General features: G+C 45.1%; 1 protein-coding gene across 4 annotated transcripts in view; it reads left to right on the top strand.

Moving 5' to 3' along the window:
* LOC106602814 (pro-neuregulin-2, membrane-bound isoform) overlaps positions 1 to 16936 on the top strand; it is a 164466-nt gene that overhangs the window by 132657 nt on the left and 14873 nt on the right. For 3 of the 4 annotated variants that reach the window (XR_014392144.1, XM_045716902.2, XM_045716904.2), the window contains exons 4-5: positions 12612 to 12732; positions 16505 to 16563. Coding sequence is in view for 3 of the 4 variants with exons in the window: in XM_045716902.2 (XP_045572858.1) it covers positions 12612 to 12732; positions 16505 to 16563 (180 nt within the window). In the remaining variant the exon portion in view is untranslated. Of the gene's footprint in view, positions 1 to 12611; positions 12733 to 16033; positions 16111 to 16504; positions 16564 to 16936 lie in introns of all 4 variants that reach the window. The other variant, XM_045716903.2, reaches the window with a different exon arrangement.

Here is a 16936-nt window from a genome sequence, read left to right as displayed (position 1 = left end):
TCTTTCTAATATAGTCTACAGGAAACATAGTATGTTTTTAAACTAGATAAACCGCCCCTTTCTCGCCCTCCTTTTTCTGGGTTGTAAAAAAAAAAAAACAGACACCTCACTCCCCGTGACATCACAAATGACCAGATTAACTGGGCTCAAATGACGCTCCAAATCTTTTTGGGATGTTCGCTGCAACCGTGGCTGAATGTGAAGTACCTGTAAGCCAATCGATAGGCATTGATTGGTGTGGGCGAGCGGCGGTGGCCATGTCAGAGTAGAGCAGGCCCTCACTCAGGGAGATTCATGCCAAGCCCTCTGTATTTACAGTCCACTGGAGAAGACCCTGACAGGGGCCCTCAATCACCACAAATGGATCCACTTCACTTAAGCACAACCTAACAAGAAGTTGACTGCTTTGTTATTTCAATCACTGGTTTGGTGGTTTTATAGATTTCCGTGTGTGTGTGTGTGTGTGTGTGTGTGTGTGTGTGGTGACATTCCCAGAGAGTTGGCCATTGAGAGGCCTGTGTGCCCTCTGACCTCTTGCTACTGTGTGTCTGTTCAAGGTGTGTTGCACTATGGTTGGTAAAGGTGTTTCTGGTCACGAGGAACAGATTTACCATTCTACTGCCTAATGCTCAGGACTGTTGCCTTTTGTAGTTTTCCTGCCACAGCTGTCCCCCTACCCCCCACCTTTGTTTCCTCATGCCTCTGTCTCTTGTTGCTGGTGGTCTCGCCCCAGAGGTATTCATCACTTCATTACGTCTGCCGAGGCGTGGTGGATGATTCGTTCCCGGGTCTTGTTTTCTATATTTGCAGAGAGAGGGAAGTCCTGATGGGAGCTACAGTATGTTATGCTGCTGGTCAGTGGACACCAATGGGGTTGAGTTGCAGGGCTGTGTGACTGTAGCCCCTTGAGTGTGACTGGGGCTGGTGCTGAGGTTAGGACTGGGGCTGGAGCCCAGGTTAGGTGGACTGGAGCTGGGGATAGGACTAGAGCTGGGACTGGTGCTGAGGTTAGGACTAGAGCTGCAGCTGGGGTTAGGACTAGAGCTGGGGTTAGGACTAGAGCTGGGGTTAGGACTAGAGCTGGGGTGGAGCTGGGGTTAGGACTAGAGCTGCAGCTGGGGTTAGGACTAGAGCTGGGGTTAGGACTAGAGCTGGGGTTAGGACTAGAGCTTGTGTTAGGACTAGAGCTGGGGCTGGAGCCCAGGTTAGGAGGACTGGGGGCCCAGGTTAGGTGGACTGGGGGCCCAGGTTAGGAGGACTGGGGGCCCAGGTTAGGAGGACTGGGGGCCCAGGTTAGGAGGACTGGGGGCCCAGGTTAGGAGGACTGGGGGCCCAGGTTAGGAGGACTGGGGGCCCAGGTTAGGAGGACTGGGGGCCCAGGTTAGGAGGACTGGGGGCCCAGGTTAGGAGGACTGGGGGCCCAGGTTAGGAGCCCGAGTTATGGGGGCTGGAGCCCGAGTTAGGGGGGCTTGAGGCCTCATTTATCAAGTTGCGTGTGAAAACAAGATCTACTAAACCTGGCGTGCGGCAGTTTTCCCACTGAGGTTGGTATTTATCCATTTTGAACTTGATGAAAGTGTGCGTATCATCACACAATTCTCAAACCATGCATGTGCATAACTTCTAGAAGGTTGATCAACGGTGTTGCAAGCAAATAGGCTTATTGTTTGTTTGGGGAAAATGGGACGTGTTTAATGGACTTCTAATAATGGCTAATAAAAACATTCAAACATAGGCCTAATGATAAAACCGATGGATTTGCCAGAGCAGCATGTCAGTTTACTCATCAACTAGGTGGCTACCATTTATCAGTCGCTCATTCAATAGCCAAGCATGCTCGAAAGTTAGACGGTTGAACGGTGTTTCCTCCGACACATTGGTGCGGCTGGCTCCCGGGTTAAGCTGGTGGGTGTTAAGGAGAGCGGCTAGGCGGGTCATGTTTCGGAGGACGCATGACTCCACCTTTGCCTCTCCCAAGCCCGTTGGGCAGTTGCAGCGATGAGACAAGATCGAAATTGGGGAGAAAAGAGGGGTAAAATACACACACAAAAAACACAATCATGTATTGATAAACAAAATATTGAACAACAGTTCAAAAAGTGTGGGCAGTAGCATTTACTGTTCAAAAGGACAATGAATCTTGCAGAATGCTCGGCCAGTGTTTGGCACTAGCTAGGTGGCTTGCGTTTTTAGTTTGGAAAGGTCACTGCAGCGTTCTGCCCACATCTCTACAGAAATGTGATCAAATTTGCCATTGCGCTTTCTTTAAGGAACTATCATGGCCCAGTTAAAACCATACAACAAATGTATGGTTACCATAAAAGGTGGAGGGCTTTTTTGTTACCATAAAAGGTGATGGAGGGCTTTTTTGTTACCATAAAAAGACCGCACAAATTATAATGTCTCTGATTTATCAATAAAAACATATATGTTGCAAATCCTATAATCTCCACGTACACCAGAATTTAGTACGAAATGTACTCCTAGTTGATAACTGAGGCCCCTGGTGCTTGGTCTGCTGGGATCTGGTTGGGGCTGGAGTTGTCACGGTGCTCCTGGGCTGGGTCAGGTTGCTTTGGCCTCTCTGAGCTCAGTGACTCCCTCCACTGTTAGTTTGTCCTCTGGCCATGGAGTGGACCAGCACCATCTGCTACCACGCAGCAGTGCTCTGATGTCCAATTTCATGGCCGCCAGGGTGCGTGGGCAGTGCGCGTATTTGGGAGGGACGGAGGGCTGAGGCATGGGCGAGGTGTGATCCAGAGCGGACACGCTTCCTTGCGCAGGAAGCACGAAGGGGATACTTTCTCATGGGGATTCCAGTGGATCTAACAAAGAGATGGGAGTATTTTGAATCTGGTTCAGGGTTGCAAAGCCTGCTGCTCTACCACTGTTACCAGGGCAAGCTGCTGTGGGAGGGGACAGTGCATTGAACAGGCAATGGGATGGATTTCTGTGTGTATCCAATCCCTGTGCTGCTGTCTGTTGGTGAGGAGGGGGCTGAGGGTGGCACCAGGTTGGGTTCCCCGGCTGGGCTCTGGGGCCGGAAGGGTCCTCCTCTTGCTTCTTCCCACCCTCCTCCTCCTCATCCTGGGCCTGGGTGCCTGTCTCCTGCTGCTGCACCGGGTGCCAACTCAGGGTTCCACATCCACATGCTCCAAAACCCCCGGTGGCCTGGATCTGAGGAGGGTGAGGAAGAGGAGAGTTATCCACTGCCATACACTACAGATACACCAAACAGAGCAGGGACGGCAGGTGGGACCGCAAACGGGGCCCCTGGGTCCTCCTGAAAGTAGGACACTCGGGACCATCCCTCTCCGCTGCAGGCCCTTTGCTCCAGCCAACACCAGGCCTGACTATACCCATTCTGCTGTACACCCAACCTGCCCTGCTGCCTGACAGTGCCAGCACCCAGCTCCTCCTTCTCAGTATGTTCACTTTGCTTGTTTACATGACTGGCTGTTGTGCAATCGCATGCTGTGGCGTTCTTTGATTTCCCCTTAATGCAGAGATGACTGTAGCAGGCAAGACCAGGCATATCAGCTATGCGGTTGAGAAAGGGCAATAAGAGGCAAGAATATAAATGAAAACATGATGAGAGGGGAGATTAGGATAAAGTTCAGAACGGACTCCATTTTGTACATTTGAAACACTCCGTCTCTCTCTATCCAGCTGGATGGCCCTTAAAATAATGATGGTCACTTTCCTCTTGAAACAGGCTTTTAGTGAATTATCATTAGTAATGTTCTGTTTATGTGTCTCTCAAATTCTTGGTAGAGATAATGTTCTGTTCTGGCCCTTTGCCTAAACAATGATCGAGTTTCCCTCAGGCTGTTGATGGTGGAGCAGTCTCGTTGAACTCGGTTCAACTTGTGAAATGTACGAAGACCCACACGATAGATACTGGCCTTGTTTGTTTGTTTGTGTGTGTGTGGGAGGGGGCCGGTGGTTGGTTAGCGCGCTATTTTGTGTTTGCAGTGTTTGCGTAAGGGATTTTTGATTTGTCAGTGCCGCTGTTTGTTGGAGCGTATGGTCTTGCTGAGCTTCGCAGCTCCGATATTCCAACAGAGTACAACAGTTAAACAGTTTTTAGAACCGCTGCCTTGAGACAAAGAAGATGGAGCTCATCTCCTGTCCCTCAACCTTACCCACTTAACACAAACACACGCGCTCTCAACACACGTCAGACGAGCGCCAAACTGGCAACCCGTCATATGATCTTGTGAACTACACTTTTTTTTTTATATATATATATATTTTTTTTGTTATCAGCAGCTACCATAATATGTATTCATTTATCTTCCCTTAATTAATGTACCCATGCACAGTGAGGACTGAGATGGAGAGACTGTTCGAATACCTCTGGGGGGGGGGGGGGGAACAGGGATGTTACACATAATGGAAACCACACCGATGCAGGAAGAATGCATGCAGTAAAAATTGACCCCTAGCAAAGTGATAAGAGGATCCCAGTCCCAGCTGTAACAAGAGACATGTCTGAAATTCCCAGCCAGGACTGGGGAGGGGGTTTATGCAGGGCTTTCTACTCTGCTGGTATATAGACTTGACTAGCTGTAAAATATGTCAGGGTTTTTGGAGATACATTTGTCAGTTGACGCTTGGGGGCTTGCACTTTTGGACCTTTTTCCTCTTACCAATCATGTTCATTCCCATGACCTGGACTTGGTTCATTCCAGTTAAGATGTAGGCTATGATGACTACCGGTGACTTATATAATCTGACCTGGGTCCCACCAAAACTAGACATCTCGAGTCTTTTCCTAGTGTTTTAAGGTTTTGGTTGTCTCGCCATGCTGTGTTCAGAGGCAGAAACATGTTTGTCCTTAGCTGCTTATTCCGTCTTTTTAATAGCTCTCTTCCCTGAAACATAACTGGATTACTTCATGCTTTTCACGGAGAAGAGTAATGACCAGAGCCTTATGGAATCTGCTGCTGAGAACATTTAATTACAGTTATTGTCTGCATCGTAGTATTGATTCTTGCTTTGCAGCAGACTTTGCAGTTGGGAATCATTTCCATACAGTATCTTTAAAAAATTTTTTTTACACAAGACAATTTCTGGGTTGGTAAAATTCAGATTCCTCCACTGACTCTGTGTGGCCCAAGTGATGAGGACCCTGTTGATGTACTGAATATACTGTAATCACTCCCAATTGTTGAGGGTTGAGAGTTGCCGAACAGGGCTAGCCTCCGGAAGAGAGGAGAAGAAGAAAAGAAAAACCACAGCGGAACAGGGACATCTCCTTTCATTTTTACAGCTTTTCTTTAGAACCCAATAGAGAGCGCGGAAAGACAGACATGTTTATGAAGGTTTCCAGATGGCCCCTTTTGCACCCCCAGTCGTTCTTTTCAGTTCTCTAGCCATGAAGGATTAATCAAACTCCGCGGTGAAGCCTGTTGGCCAAACCACTGGGCTCGAGCTAACACTGTGGAAAATCCAGTCGGCACAAGACTGGGGAAGAAGAAACCTGAGGTTAGTAGACCAGGTAAACTGACCTAACCCTAAGGGAATGAGAGCACCTCATCGTACCCAGTCTTAGACAGGGGAACTGGCCTTGAGTTGGAGGATCAGGACCAGGATGCTCCTCTGCTGAAGGGAGAACTAACTCAGCCACATGGCTACAAAACATGAGAAACCAGGCACATGTGAATGGAGTTGCTCCCTGATTGGTAAACTGCCACAGGCCCTAAGGGCTCCAAGGCCAGTGGACACCATTCTGACCCAGCCATGGTTCTGTGAGACGGGAGATACTGACCCAACAATATGGGCATGTTGTACAGAGGGGGAACAATCCCTATTTCTATCTCCTAGACCCCTCAAACTCAACTCTGGACCTGGAAGCCAGTTCCACTGTATGTGTTCATTGTTCCCCTCTAATCAGGGACTGATTTTAGACCAGGGACATCAGGTGCGTGCAATTAATGATCAGGTAGAAACAGAAAACGGCAGGCTCCGGACCTCGAAGGGTAAGAGTTGAATACCCCTGCACTAGACGCTGTGATCAGGATGAAGCGTCTCATTTGTCACCCATTTATAGCAGCCCCATTCCTGGACTGCCTTCTGGGGATAAATGCACATAAAAGCACTGTCAGTGTCTTCTGCTATAAAGACGACAGCACGCAAGAGGCAAAGAGAGAGAGAGATCTTACAATCCAAACTTCCTTAGGTGTTTTGTAGGAAAATAGTGTGGTCCACGTTCTCCCTGTCTTCATCATCAGTTGGCATTGAAGAGAATGCTACTTTATTTAGATGCATGAGAAGCAGTTGGTTTTCTCTGTACACTGAGCTGTCTGAGCTCAACATTCCCTCTCAGACAGTCGGCTGTGAATACCATGCTGCCTCAGCAGGTATTCACAGTACGGTCGACGAGCTCAGGAAAACGTGTCAGAATTCTGGTTGCATGGATAGTGGGTTGGTACAATATTTTACCCTGCACCAGTCAGGACTGGTAGGTTGTCTGTAGCGGTCAGAACAGGAACAGACCTGGCCTCAGCCTCACCATACTGTTACTGAGCTATAACCATCAGACCTTTCAGAGACCTAAAGGCACCTTGAACATTTTTCTAAAATAACACCCAGATTTAGTATTGATTCCGGTTCCTTTGCCCTGAAGCTACTGAATGGTTGTATTGAAAAGCTGAATTGCAAGATCAATGGATTTAAAATCCCCAAAATGATGATATTGTCAGACATGTTGATATACTGTATAAACGGTACAGTGCCTTCAGAAAGTATTCACACCCCTTGACTTTTTCCACATTTTGTTGTTACAGCCTGAATTTCAAATATATTAAATGTAGATTTTTGGGGGGGGTCACTGGCCTACACACAATAGCCTATAATGTCAAAGTGGAATTATGTTTTTTTTTATTAATAACAAATGAAAAGCTGAAATGTCTTGAATCAATAAGTATTCAACCCCATTGTTATGGCAAGCCTAAATAAGTTCAGGAGTAAAAATATTCTTAACAAGTCACATAAGTTGCATGGACTCCCTCTGTGTGCAATAATAGTGTTTAATATGATTTTTGAATGACTACCTCATCTCTTTACCCCACACATACAGTTATCTGTAAGGTCCCTCAATCGAGTAGTGAATTTCAAACACATTTTCAACCACAAAGACCTGGGAGGTTTTCCAATACCTCACAAAGAAGGGCGCCTATTGGTAGATGGGTAAACAAAAAATAACCGGCGTTGAACATCCCTTTGAGCATGGATGGTGTATCAATCCACCCAGTCACTACAAAGATGCATAACTTAGTTGCCGTACAGGAAGGAAACCGCTTAGGGATTTCACCACGGGGCCAATGGTGGCTTTAAAACACTTAGTTTTCTCCTATCACAGCTATTAAACTCTGAGGATGGATCAACAACATTGTAGTTACTTCACAATACTAACTTAAATGACAAAGTGAAAAGGACGCCTGTACAGAATAAAAAAATATTCCAAAAACATTTATCCTGTTTGCATTAAGGCACTAAAGTAAAACTGCAAAATAAAAATGGCATAGAAATTAACTTCATGCCCTGAATATAAAGTGTTATGTTTGAGGCAAATACAACACATCACTTAGCACCACTCTTCATATTTTCAAGTTATGGGTATGCTTGTCATCGGCAAGGACTAGGGAGATTTGTAGGGTAAAAATAAACGGAATAGAGCTAAGCACAGGCGAAATCATTTGAGAAAAACCTGGTTCGGTCTGCTTTCCACCAGACACTGGGAGATACATTTCAGCAGGACAATAACCTACAAAACAAGGCCAAATCTACTACACTGGAGTTGCTTACCAAGAAGACATTGAATATTCCTGAGTGGCCAAGTTAGTTTTGACTTAAATCTACTTGAAAATCTATGTCAAGACCTGAAAAGGAAGACTTTTTTTCCATGCCGTGTGAAATGAGCTCTCTTCCTTCACTGATTATCAAAGGCACTGAAATCACCTACAATCCAACAACCCAACATTGCGACTAATAAAAAAATCCCATTGGTATTTAGTCGTCTATAGAAGGGTTAGTAATGAAGAATGGAGCACTCCTGGATGACAGGATGACGTTAACAGTGTGGAAGTATTACTCAACTCTCTACATTGATCATCACAGGTAGACAAGGACATATTTGGTGTTCTACACTAATTCAGTCCGACGCTGAATTTATTCCACAAACACAGTATGGTGCAGAATGCACACACTGTCTGCTTCGTTATAGTCACTTCTCTGAACAGCACAGTTTGTGTAACTATACAAAACAGCTAGCTATTTGTCAGAATAAACGTTTTCTCGTAAATCACGGTTTACACATTTCAGATCCTCCCTCAGAAGAGTCTAAGGTCTAATTCAGCCATTTTTATGTCAATATCAATTCATTTCTGGATAACAGTTGAAGTACCTTACTGTGATTTTGTTTTCAATTAAAATGGTCAAATAATAAAAAGCTTCTTAACTAAATGCAATTTCTCAATTTTGCTAGGACTGTCTGGGAGTAGTCTGAGAGAGGCGCCTGCTTGGAGGGATGTTTAACCTGAAAACGATCAGAAAGGAGGGCAAACTCTTTATTGGTCTTTTAACTTTAAGAAAAACCACGCAGCCAAACAAGCTGACATTTCTGGCAGTCTTTTCCAACAGCTCTTACACTAAATGGGCGTTAACATCATTTTCACAATCTCACAGTATTATTCCAAACTCATCGTGTGGAAATGTATATGAAACGCAAGACAAATTAAGCTTTTGACTGCACTGGGCCTTTAAGTCAACAAGGAAATAAGAGGATCATTTGATAAAACAGATGAGGGAGCGTGTGAGAGAGTGATTTTAAAACGAAGCTGTCTTTAAGAGACAAGTGCTTTCGCCCACTTGCGACAATTAAGTTTAATATGCAGTGGTTAACCCACGTCATTAGTTCCCCTCACAGATAAACAAGTAGTAGAGCCTGGGTACTGTAAACTCTCTCCTTTCTGGCGCGGTGGGAGCAACTCCACTCCTCTGACAGACAGCACTATACACGCTCTGCTACAGCTGGACCTGGTCCAACGGGCGCCTCTCCATGTATGAATTGAGCGAGCTGTGAGAACACTATTATTAGCAAAGTGTACAGTGCTTTTGTTCATGGATGTTTTCTTCTGATTCCCTGCCATGTCATGCAATGGATAGTGAGTGAGTTAACTGGAGAGTTGAGGGGCCGGGGGGGGGGGGATCTGGCTACAGGTACAATTTGTCCTTCGCACAATCTGTTATTGTATGATTTGCTGCAACAGGTTTCTGCAATGCTTCGTGCACCTTCGGAGAACGTATTTGCAAAGCTTTGTGCACTTTCAGAGAAAAAGCATTCCTGTTGAGCTGGTGGATTTTTTTTTTCTTTCTCCCACTTATTGAAAACAGTTCTTGCAAATATGTGTCCTTTGCTTTAGAATAGGTTGCATGTGCTGTCCAACAGAACATGTGCAGCGTATTCAGGGGCAGCAAGTTCAAATGGCTGTTTAGTTGACCACAGATGTGCAACGGCCTTGTTCATCACACGCTGATCACACCAATCACAGGTCAGGTTAGCAGCAATGTCTTTCTTTCTCATCCTCTACCTATGTATCCCTCTATGTATGCCAATAGTGATAATTGAAATCAATAGCTGGAATGAATGAGGTCAATGTGTGGACGACACCGTGACGCAGCAGTGTTTTGTGTTTGTTCGTTCGTGCGTGCATGCATGTCTGGTGCGTGTGTGTGTGTGTGTGTTGTGTAATATTGTTTTCACCATGGCCACCACAGCACCAACTGAATTTACTACGTATCAAGTTACTGCAAGCAGGAATTGAATTTGGGTAGGTCTTTTGATAAGTGAATTGAGTTAGTATTGCAAGTATACCAATGTACTGTTCTACGAAACCCGTTACTAGCCTACGGATATTGTTCCACTCGCTTTGTCTAGGGGTTGGATGCACATATGCCCAGGAGACAGCAATTTACCGAGTTAAGGGTTTACCGAGCGTAAACCTCTTGGCCGGCCAGTCCAAGTGGATTATTATTTCTTCAGATGGTGATGAAACATAAATATGTACAAAAAGGAAAAATGACAAAGGCATGCCCAAGCTAAAAACTCAAAAACAAACTAAACTAAACCAGCAGCCTCACGACTTGCCAGCTGGGACGCTGACTGACGATCACCTGATGTGCTTATCAACCAGGCTCAGCACCCAGGACATGGTTGCTGCTGCCCTCTGGGGGGATGGAGTGTGGACGTGTAACCTAGATGGCATGTTTGTCTATGTCTGAACACTAACCTTGCCCCCCATATCATAACAACACTGTATGTACGGAAAGTAGGCTACACATTCACGAGTATGTATTTGTCATTCAACCTCCAATTTGGCAAACACAAACATGTTGTCACACCCCAGCAAGGTACGGGTTGAAATCTAGCCAGTGTAGAGGCTACATCCTAATGTTTGACAGAGGAGTCCTCCCTCTTCTCCTTGCCCAGTCCTGCCACTCCTCAGGCCTCATCCCAAAACCTCTTAGCACTATTTACATAACAGTGGAGGATTAGTCGGCATGACATTTAGGCCATTTCATTCCAAAGATCTGAATCAAGGGATAAACAGGGACTCCTACGCTCTTCAGGAGGAAATATTTATCTTTGCACATAGAGCGTCTTGAGTCAGTGTCAACACTACTGAAGAGACACAATGCGATTCTTGGAAGGAAAGATGTGACCGTTTTATGTGGAGGATGAGTGATTGAATGAGAAGTGAGTGTTTGTCTTGTATTGTGTATAAAATCACTCACAAAAGAGCAACTGGTTGACCTGTTCAGAAACGCCATCTGGAGTGGAAAGTTCCTGGACCTGTCTCTATGCGCTGCCTACATTGCATACATTACAAGTATACAGTACCAGCCAAAAGTTTGGACACAGCTACTCATTCAAGGGTTTTTCTTTCTTTATTTACTATTTTCTACATTGCAGAATAATAGTGAAGGCATCAACACTATGAAATAACACGTATAGAATCATGCAGTAACCAAAAAAGTGTTAAACAAATCAAATTGTATTTTATATTTGAGATTATTCAAAGTAGCCACCCTTTTCCTTGATGATGGCTTTACATGCTCTTGGCATTCTCTCAACCAGGTTCATGAGGTAGTCACCTGGAATGCATTTCAATTAACAGGTGTGATTTGTTAAAAGTACATTTGTGGAATTTATTTCCTTCTTAATGTGTTTGAGCCAAGAAGATAGTCCTATTTGGTAGAAGACCAAGTCCATATTATGGCAAGAACAGCTCAAATAAGCAAAGAGAAAAAACAGTCCATAACTTTAAGACATGAAGGTCAGTCAATCTGGAAAATGTCAAGAACTTTGAAAGTTTCTTCAAGTGCAGTTGCAAAAACTATCAAGTACTATGATGAAACTGGCTCTCATGAGGACCGCCCTAGGAAAGGAAGACCCAGAGTTACCTCTGCTGCAGAGGACAAGTTCATTAGTTAACTGCACCTCAGATTACAGCCCAAATAAATGCTTCACAGAGTTCAAGTAACAGACACATCTCAACATCAACTGTTCAGAGGAGACTGTGAATCAGGCCTTCATGGTCGAATTGCTGCAAAGAAACCACTACTAAAGGACACCAATAAGAAGAGACTTGCTTGGGCCAAGAAACACAATGGACATTAGACCGGTGGAAATCTGTGAATCCAAATTTGAGATTTTTGGTTCCAACCACTGTGCTTTTGTGATACACAGAGTAGGTGAACAGATGATCTCTGCATCTGTGGTTCCCACAGTGAAGCATGGAGGAGGAGGTGTGGGGGTGCTTTGCTGGTGGCACTGTCTGTGATTTATTTATAATTCATTGCACACTTAACCAGCATGGCTACCACAGCATTCTGCAGCGATACACCATCCCATCTGGTTTGCGCTTAGTGGGACTATCATTTGTTTTTCAACAGAACAATGACCCAAAACAGACCTCCAGACCTCCAGTGTAAGGGCTATTTGACCAAGATTGAGAGTGATGGAGTGCTGCATCAGATGACCTGGCCTCCACAATCACCCAACCTCAACCCAACTGAGATGGTTTGGGATGAGTTGGACCCCAGAGTGAAGAAAAAGCAGCCAACAAGTGCTCAGCATATGTGGGAACTCTTTCAAGACTGTTGGAAAAGCATTCCTCATGAAGCCGGTTAAGAGAATGCCAAGACTGTGCAAAGCTGTCATCAAGGCAAAGGGTGGCTATTTTGAAGAATCTAAAATGTAAAATATATTTTCATTTTATTTGTTTAACACCTTTTTTTGGTTACTGCATGATTCCATGTGTTATTCCATAGTTTTGATGTCTACAATATTATTCTACAATGTAGAAAATAGTAAAAATAAAGAAAACCCCTTAAAACCTTTTGACATGTTAGTGTATATTGTAGCATGTTCCGTACTGTGTTTCTACTCTTCTACCTAAGTCCCCCGAATGGAGCCGTCTTAGATTCAAGTATTATTTAAGTGACAGAATATACATTGTACTCTACTCCAGTAACAGAGCTCTAACTGCCTATAGTACTCTTATGTCTGTGTTGCTAACATGTCGCTCTTTCTTCCTCGACAGTAACCACCACACTATCGCCAGGCTCTGGCCACGCCAGAAGATGCAACGACACCGAGAAGGATTACTGCGTGAACGGCGGCGACTGTTACTTTATACATGGTATCAATCAGCTCTCCTGCAAGTGAGTCCTCGCCGCTATTTCTGGCTTCGTCCCCGTGCAACATTTTGAGGATATTTTGAACTCTACTTGGACACTTGTCTTTAGTTTTTCAGCCGCTGTCTCCTTTTGCTCTTGTAATGACAGATCAATTGCAGGATCAAGACTCCGGTCATGTCAAGTGATTTCTAACCCTCTTCTCCAGCATAGCAGAGCCCTTTTCTCTATCCCCTTCGTATGGTTGTAATCTCACTCTATCCCCCCCCATCCATCTTCCTCTTAGCACACCTTCCAGCCCCCTCTCTCTTACAGGAGGCCCGGCATAGCTGAGGATTACAGGACGGCATTGCCAGTATGTGCAGATGTCTATTGTAAGGGTTTGTGTCTCTTTCATGTATACTTTGGTTGCTGATAAGGAGGCTAGATTGTGGTCTGCTCGTCGTTCTCAGCCCACGTTTAGCGTGCGGGAGCCTCGCATATGAAAAGGCCTTTTATAAATGTCATGATTCACTGGTAGTGTAAGGAACAAATATTTACACCAGTCGGAGGCCTCTAGCGAGCTAAATAGGATCGTTGCTTACATCACAAGACCTTTTGAAAAGAAGGTCAGATGTATAACATTGGTTTTAAATCAAGTGCGCTAAGGACATTTTTTGTTTTTGGAAGAGAAATGTTTTTCTCTTGATTGTGAATGTGGCCACGGTGAGCTGATTTACCTTTTTTCTAGGGATCAGATTCTGATTCGCGTGTGTACCGGATGTACTAGCTATATGCTAGCGTGTTGATTTGCCTTTGACCTGTGTAGGTGGGCAGAAGCTGTAGTATAACAGCATATGCAAGAATGTACACGGAGTACATGCCTTTTTGTACACTGGGTGTCGTCTTTGCAGCAGTCTCGGAACGAGTGAGTGTTTACGACGCGGTCATCCTGCATAGTAACAGTTTGCGTCGATATCACAGCCTGTGCCAGGGAAAGAGGTGGGGGGGGGGGGCTGTTGTGTTCTACAGCTCTATAATTACGTTATCACATCCTATTATAGTGAGCTTTGGTCCGTTTATGTAAATAGCACATATGCTTCCACGTTGGTCTACGGTGAAGAATGGTGTGGAGGTCCACTGGCCAGCCATTGTGTGTGTTCAGCTGGCCCCAGGAACACTTCGGCAAGCAGTGCTGCGTGGCTGCAACAGCCATTCAATAAGCTGTGTACAAATTGGAGGGAGCAATAATTCAATTGCTGCAGCTAACTCACTCACGGTCGAGGCACGGGTCCAGAAAAGTTGAATAATGCAGGGGAGGCCTACAGGGAATTGTTGCCCCCAAAGCCATCTCATTCAATATAGGCCAGGCTTCAGCCAGTATTACTCACCATCTGAACAAGTCCAGCCGACAGCTGGCCCTATTTTTATGCCCTTCACTTTGAAGTATAAAGTTCTTTTTAGAGTGAAGGAAAAGTTTAACGAATGACCCTGAAGGTAATTATTTCCCTGACATGTAGCGCCGGATTTCATAATACACAATATCAGCCACATCAGCAATGTCTGCTCGATAAGGATTCCTGCAAGTCGGGGACAGAAAGACAGACATGAACAGTGAACGGCATGAATCAGGATGGAGTACACAAGCTCTGTTATGCTCTGCACTATAGGTTGGAGGTACTGTACATGGGACACTCAACAGGCCATTAGTCTTCATGAAGGATAAGGGACTCGCTAAGGAGAACACTCATCAGATGGCTGACTGCTAACTGCCTTTGGGTTCAATACTGTGCCTTTTGTCTAAGGGGTTTGTTTTGCCTAAATGCTAGTCGGCTAGGTGTATGGGTTTTCTTGGTTTATGTTGACAAAAGATATTTAATCCTGTTTAAACACTCAAACCGATATTGATTTGTTTCAATATGTGCTCTATCAGTGAGTTCTTTTATGAGGCCAGATTTCAACATTTTGCTGATTTTTACAGTGACAGAGCATTGTTCTTTGTCATTTCTCCAGAAGCCTTTGTTGTGTGTTCCCCAGGTTAACATATCACTCAGCATGAGTAATTTGGCATGGAATAGCATAATACTCCTGGGAGGCATTTTATAAATCTCATAAATCATGAGGAATTGCCTCTGCTGGATTGGCGGTCCCGTTGGTGGAGAGAGAGTGTGAAATGCTGGCACCGCTCAATGAACTGCACATCCTGATTTGATGAGAGCGAGGGAGAGGGAGGCAGAGGAGACAAAAGAAGAAGAAGAAGAATAGAATGATGGTGAGAGGGGCCGCTGCAGCGTTTTGATTAAGTGGACAGGTGTCCCCATAAATATGGTTGTGGTGGTTCAAGAGCAAACGCAACGGAGCTTTCCAACATGAGTCGTGACACTGTAACTCTGTGAGTCAACTGTCTTGACCAAATGAAATGCACTCCTCCGAACCAGACAGGTAGAAATTGCAACGAATGTCATGGCCAATATATGCAGTTGCTATAAGATGGAGTGCGGAGGCCGGGAGACTCCTGCATTTTAAAAAAAAAAGACGTTTTTCTTAATAAAGTTCAAAATATGTGCCATAATATCTGCAACATTTGATCTATTCAGAGAGAGGGAGTGGAAGAGAGACTGGGAGGGACAAAATGGAATGCTTCTGTATTTTGAACAGTGTACCCTCCTACTCACTCTGCCTAGCCATGTTTTACTCTGGTTGTTTTATAAAGTGCCATCCAATGCAGAGGCACAGTTTTGTTATTAAAGTGATGGTTAACTCCAGAATCCGGATGTTTTCAGCACTTCAAGAGTTGTCTAATGTTGCGATTGAGTCCATGTGCTACAGTGTCCGTTGTTCGATCCAGCTATATGCCTCAATCTCAATTTTTCTATTTCGATGCTTCCGAGTTCCTGGTTATTTACCAACAGATGCGGTTGGGTACTACTGCTGCAGTTTGTTTGCTAAGAGCTGGCGGTGTGGAAATGTTCCCGCAAGTGTTCATTTGTTTGAACTCATGACACTATTGATTGTTCAAAGATCCAGCTAAACTAGGATGCTAGAGAGAACCATTGAACAAGGACGTCCTGGTCAACCGCCTTCTGTTCAGCAGGAGACATTCCACCCTTGTTGAGCGACACCGATTGCTAACCCAATTAATTTACTAAGCAAGTAAACCAAAAACCTAGCAATGTTTTTGTAATGTCTAGCACACTGAAAGCAGGGACGCAGGTAGAAGAACGTTTCTGCCCCACCATAATATTGCATGTTGTAATATAACCTCTATCAAGGTCTTCACCAGTAACGTGTATACAGAGTTCACTGCTGTGTTTTCAATATGACGTTGTACCTCTCCTCCTCCCCCCAGATGTCCGGATGGATACTTCGGCCCGCGGTGCTTGCAGACTGAGCCGTTACGATTGCGCATGCCCAATCCTTACAAAAGTATGTTCACATGACACCCACAGCTGAGAACAGAGCCACGGTTGTCACTGGGTTACCTCTATAGTCCTCCTCCTTCCTTCTCCACCATCTCCTCCTCCTCCCTCTCAGGTCAACCAAAGCCGTGGGTGGTGTGCGGCACAATGGTGTCACCAGTGGGATCACTCTGCTTCTACTGTCCGTGGTGTTGCTGTGGTTCTAATTCGGTGTTTTTCTGCTTCTCTCTTTGTCTCTCTCTCTCGCTCTCTCTCTCTCTCTCTCGTTCTCCCTTCACCTCCTCCCTGTCTCTTGTGCATATCCTCTCCTCTCGATACCCCCCCCCCCACCCGTGCTCTCTCTCTTTCACTCCCTCCTCCCTTCCTCCCTCTCTTTTTGTGGTTTTGTTTCCTTCCATCAGGTGTCCGAATGACTTTACTGGCGACCGCTGTCAAAACTACGTTATGGCCAGTTTCTACCGTATGTCCATTTCCTCTTCTGTCAGTCCTGTCTTGTCTGTCCTGTCTTGTCTGTCCTGTCTTGTCTGTCCTGCACGTTGACATGTGGCATGGGGCGCCGTGTTGTGTTGCCCTTCATAGTTGTTATTCTACCATCTGTGTCTGTTGACTCATCAAATTCAACTACCTTGTCCCGTGGCGACGCTCCCCTCAGACCAACACCGGTAATTTGTTGATGTTCTAATTTTAGAACAAATTACTGCATTAGAGAGAATTAGCATAGCGACGCATACACTGGACGTCTGCGTGTGACTTGGTACTGAATGTCCTTGACATGTACAGTAATTGCATGTGCTCTGCTGGAATGAACCCGAGCTGAGTTGGATTGCTGAGTG

Source organism: Salmo salar, chromosome 04, assembly GCF_965601325.2.
Source record: "Salmo salar chromosome 04, fSalSal1, whole genome shotgun sequence".
Classification (NCBI taxonomy): Eukaryota; Metazoa; Chordata; class Actinopteri; order Salmoniformes; family Salmonidae; genus Salmo; species Salmo salar.
Note: the sequence above shows the minus strand (reverse complement) of the source record. Positions and strands in the feature narration are given on the sequence as shown.